At 47.3% G+C, this 5,029-nt stretch overlaps 1 protein-coding gene across 1 annotated transcript in view; it reads left to right on the top strand.

Moving 5' to 3' along the window:
- The first annotated feature begins 2,597 nt into the window (after positions 1 to 2,597).
- The window catches only part of LOC135914047 (uncharacterized), a 32,280-nt gene continuing 29,848 nt past the window's right edge, over positions 2,598 to 5,029 (top strand). Inside the window, exon 1 of the mRNA XM_065446782.1 lies at positions 2,598 to 2,812. Within this exon, the coding sequence (XP_065302854.1) occupies positions 2,681 to 2,812 (132 nt within the window). The 5' untranslated portion in view covers positions 2,598 to 2,680. The remainder of the gene's footprint in view (positions 2,813 to 5,029) is intronic.

Here is a 5,029-nt window from a genome sequence, read left to right as displayed (position 1 = left end):
TCTTCATCTTCATCTTATCCTGCTGTTCGAGTGGCGCCTACGCACGCGACGAATCTGGAGCGACGTATACACCTGATAGAGGACCATGGGCAATGACGCACCCCTGTGGTGTATAAACAACAGGGGAGGACATCCTTCGCAAAGATTGAGAGAAAAAGAATGGCCTGTCAACCAAAGCCGACCCGAAAGGAGACAAGGTCGGCGTGCATTGTAAATGTATTTATGTTAAGCTGAAATTGGCGCGTTAAAGGGATGAAACGCTGCATAACCGTGTGATATTTTTGCCTTCTTTGTAGTATTATATTCGTGCCATTATCAGACCTTGAATTTTTTTTTTCTGGATACTCTATTTCTTTCATTTATAGGGATTTTTTTTTTCATTCGCTCTTCTTGTTGTTACGCGGATGTACGTCGACGTTTTCTTTTTCTATTGCGAAGAATCCAGGTAAATCGTTCCCGAAGATAATGAAGTCTATAGTGTAATGTAATTTTCGACTAAATTAATGCTCATTACATTCTTGCCATTAGTTCGACCTATTCTGCGACTAATTCTAGATTCCTTTCTCGGATAAAGCCGCACGTTTTTTATACGTTACGCGACTCGCTACGACGCTCTGGAAGCACTAAAGGACCATGTTTCCACCAAGGGGCCATGTAGATACCCATATCGCACGTACGCCAAACCCGCGTAAAGCTGCCTTGCATTGAAAAACAGGGGGGAAAGGGGGGGAGCTTAACCGTACGAGCATCCGGTTTGCAACGCTTCGTACATGGCAAGGGAAAATTAATAACAAGAATAACACGAATAACAAGCGGAAAAGAGGGAGAGACTGAGCGAGCAGTGCACGCACAAACCAGATCCCGCAGCAGGTCCATGACCGGTCGCTGAGATCGCTGTACTTCCAGCATTGCAAAAGCGCACGTATAGCTTTCAGCGCCAGCGACGGATGGGGCCATGTGCCCTTACTATGAGGTCGTGTAGGGATATGGTGCTTCTATTTAAAATCAATCGCATCCCCAATTGAAGTTTGGCACCCTACAGAGCCTTTCCTAATAGTGTACCTCTGACGTATACGCATGCTCGCGTATGTACCGAACGCGTTGAGTCCTTCTCGAGGACAGGTGTCACGTGATATTAAGAACGTAGTGTCGGATTCATGTTTGTTTTTATGGGGCTGCATGCATTCTCCCGCACTCCCGCAAGAGCGCTGTCACTCCATGCAATGACGATCTTTATGAGAAAGTCGTTTTAGGTTAGTCCCAGAAAAGCCAAACGTTTCTGTACTCTAACTCCATAGGTAAAACATTTCAAATACGCGTATTTACTCATCCACGCTGACCCCCATAGCTTCCTAAAATTCTATCGTTGCGAGAGCAACACTCATTACTGAGTAGTTGTCATCTTACTACAATTGCTACAGTGTCTCTCTACGGAAACACTGTAATTAAAACCTTTCTCCGAGAGAGAGAGATACTTTAATGACGGAAAGATGAAAAGGTTTGCTTGAGTAAGTGCCTCTTGCTTGCCGGGGAAGTGCTTAGTGTGAAGCAACAGAGATAGAATGCGAAGGGAAAAGAGGATGGTATGATGAAGTTGATGAAGAGAACTGCACAGCATATTGTTTCTGTGTAACGCGTACGTGCACACTTCAGCGTGTACGCGACTCTGAGGGCAAGGCTCGAATTTACTGCAGCGTAGCCAGGAGACTGTCTATAGTGTACTTTATGTTAGCAGCGGTCCATTGCACTTAAGGTCAGAAATAACACTGCAGGAATGCTTTAGTGAAAAGGCTATTGAAAAGCGACATTGTTTGTTAAAATGAGAACAATACTAATTTATTCATGAATACTTAATTAATCAATAATCATTCATTGAGAAGTAGAACGAACCCGCCGTGGTTGCTTAGTGGCTATGGTGTTGAGCTGCTTAGCACGATGTCGCGGAATGGAATCCCGGGCACGGCGGCCGCATTACGATGGGGGTGAAATGCAAAAATACCCGTGCACTTGGAGTTAGGTGCACGTAAACGAACCCCTGGTGGTCCAATTCATTCCAGAGTTCTTCACTACGGCGGGCCTCATAATGAAATCGTCTTTTTCGCACGCAAAACCCCATAATTTTAAAAAGTAGAACAAAAATGCTTGCTTCGTTTGGTTTCCTTTCCACGTAAATCTGGTCCATACACACAATAAGACCCTCACCTCAGTAGAAATAATGAACGCATCGCCGGGCTGTGCTGATAATAAAGCGGTTGTGATGGAGAAATTCACAGGCCAAGCAACTCATTCTGGGTGATTGGCCAGAAACCGGATCAAATTCTAGAATGACATTTCGTCCACTTAACCTAGGGACCTAGGCAGCATTGTTTTTTTTAATGTTTGTGTTCTTCCCCGTCACCAGTTTCCGCTTTCTTCTTTTCTTGCTTGCTATAAGTACCTCAAGCCAAACGTCTGCCTTTATTTATTGCATTCGTTTCGAAAGACGCGCTATTTGGTTTCTTTTGCTTGTTTGTTTTTACTCCAGAATGGGCAACCGTGTGTTTGCCCGGTTCGACTGACTCGACTGACTTGACAGTGCTAATGCGCATTGCTTCGCGAGGCACATCCCCACCGTCATCGCCATCACAATGATTCTCAGGAGGCCGCCGTGAGAGGAGCATCCACGCCGTGCCACAACGCCATGGGGCCCGGCCGACCGGCGGCCACCCGACGTGAGACCAGCGTAGCCTTGTCTCCCCCCCGAGCACTCCTCGCGCTGCTCGAAGGGTCCCTGCTTCTCTGCGCAGCGGCGGGCACGCCTACTGAGGACGCGGTGAGCACTAACGCCTCGTGCGCTTAACGTGTAGCTCGCAGCAACAGGAGAACAATCCGGCGGCGTTCGCCTACGGTTGCACTGCAGTTGTCAAGTGTGCGGCGCGTAATCCCCGTCGAGCCACAATTTGTCATTTTTTTTCTCCCTGTGCCCCATGGGAACGGCTACAATGCTTGAAATAAAATCATGATGATGATGATGACACGATGAAGAAGTGCTCAGTGTGAAGATGTGCCCCGTGCCCCCTTTCGTCGACTGTTTTGCGGAATCGGGTGTGTAAAATGGCTACTGAGTAACTTGAGTTGCATTAGCAAAGTGCCCTTCTTCAATACCAAAGAAGCTACTCTTACCGATAAAGGAGGCTCGATACGCCAGAAAAGAAGCGACAACGAAGGACGAATCGGGACGCTATCTTGAAGTATCCGTTGTGTAAAGTGATCCGCGAGTATGTGCATGCGGCCCACATGTGGTAGGCCTTTCCAAGCGATCGTCGATAGCTCACCGATATCTTTGAACAGTAAGATAGCAAGGTGGGCGAACTTGTTAGAATTCACTGTAAAACGGCAAAAGCGACATGGCGTGCTTTTCATCCTTTCGAGCGCGTCGCTTTTGCACTGTTAGAAGCGGCACGACGAATCTTTGTAAAGCATTTTCACGTAATCGTGGCGTGTGAACAATGGCATCGTGGCACAACTGCGAGTCGCAATATTGTCTATTTATTCGTTGAACCTGCGCCCACCATAAAGCAGTTACGCCAGTCCAGAACGATAGCGACGAGCGCATGCGGCAATAATCGAAAATCCAATCTGCGATCCCGAGGCGTCAGCTATTTATACGTGGCTCGATGAACTTCACAGTGTAATCGCGGGAGCTCGCATAAGCTATTGGATGGTCGCCACTAATTGCGTCGCGCACGCAATTTGATTACACAAGGTTCGGTGACGACATAGGCACTTTATAGGAACAGCGATAACACTTCAACTTCCGATACAAAAAGGCGCGTCTTGCGCTGAGCGACAACCTTTAACATTAGTTAGCCGGCGAAAGACGGGGCCGTGTAACGTAAAACTATCCCAATATGTTTTTATCCCAATCTCCTGACGTCAAATTTGCGTAACCACCAACGCAAGCATCGGGCGGTCACGCGCAGGGTTGTCTGAACAAACCAATCAAATGCTCCCCTCGTTCATTGTAGGTCACGTTTGTTCGCTTGAAAAACGAATAACATTGCCTGCACTGAGCGGGTCGTCTTATCAAATTGGCTCCCAAGAGGCGGGGACCATGCTCAAGTGGAGAGGGATTCGATGGGGCTGAGCCACTGCACTGAATATCTATAACCGGATGAAGAGGGTGCTGCCGGCGTCTGCGATTGGTCCGCTTTCTCTTACTTAACTTGCGGTGGCTCGTCGAAAGTCGCGGCGGCATGTAACGGAAGCTTAAGAATGACGCTAAAACGGATCCTCAGCAAGGAAGAGTTGGCAGAACGAGGTCACAAATGGGCCGAGAGTTCTCGAAAACGTTGCACGGCCACGCAAAAAAAAATTATTACGCGCAAATAAACCCACGCTCTCCGGCAGGGGCGCAGTGCCGGAGTGATCGGTGGCAGCCATCTTTTATTCCTTTCGGAACGGGGTAGCCTGCGGCTATTAAGAAGAAAATTCAGTTTTTTTCGGCATATTAATGCATCTTTAATGCGTGCACGTCACTTTGACGCGGTAAGTTCTTGCGGTTTTGTGACGTCGCGTGAGAGCCAGGTGAAGTGGGTGCAGCCCGAAAACTTTTGACCAATAGCCCAGGGCCAATGGCAAAAAGGCGTCGAATCAGAAATAACTATTTTTGGTTTGTTCGGTCAAATTACGCATAATCAATGTGTACACGTCATATCAGATGGGGAGCTATCGCGGTTTTCGTGACGTCGCGTGACAGACAGGTGAAGTGGGGGTGGTCTAAAAAGTTTTTGACCAATCGCGGTGGGCTGACTGCAGAATCGGAATAGAAAAGTTTCGAATAGTTTTACATTAGAGCGCCCACGGTCACCGCAAAATACGCGTGCCAATTTTCACTGTATTCTTGCCGTACTAGCTTTTGCTTCGAAAATGTGCATGATCACAAGAAACGTGTGAGGAAACTAAAGATCACTCCATGAGCAATAGAATTGAAAATGGTGGGTGTTAAGAGAGAGAAATATAGCTCTATATATTAGGAAAAATGTATTCA

This window comes from Dermacentor albipictus, chromosome 4 (genome assembly GCF_038994185.2).
Source record: "Dermacentor albipictus isolate Rhodes 1998 colony chromosome 4, USDA_Dalb.pri_finalv2, whole genome shotgun sequence".
NCBI lineage: Eukaryota > Metazoa > Arthropoda > Arachnida > Ixodida > Ixodidae > Dermacentor > Dermacentor albipictus.
The sequence above is the reverse complement of the archived record's forward strand: the minus strand, read 5'-3'. Positions and strand labels throughout refer to the sequence as shown.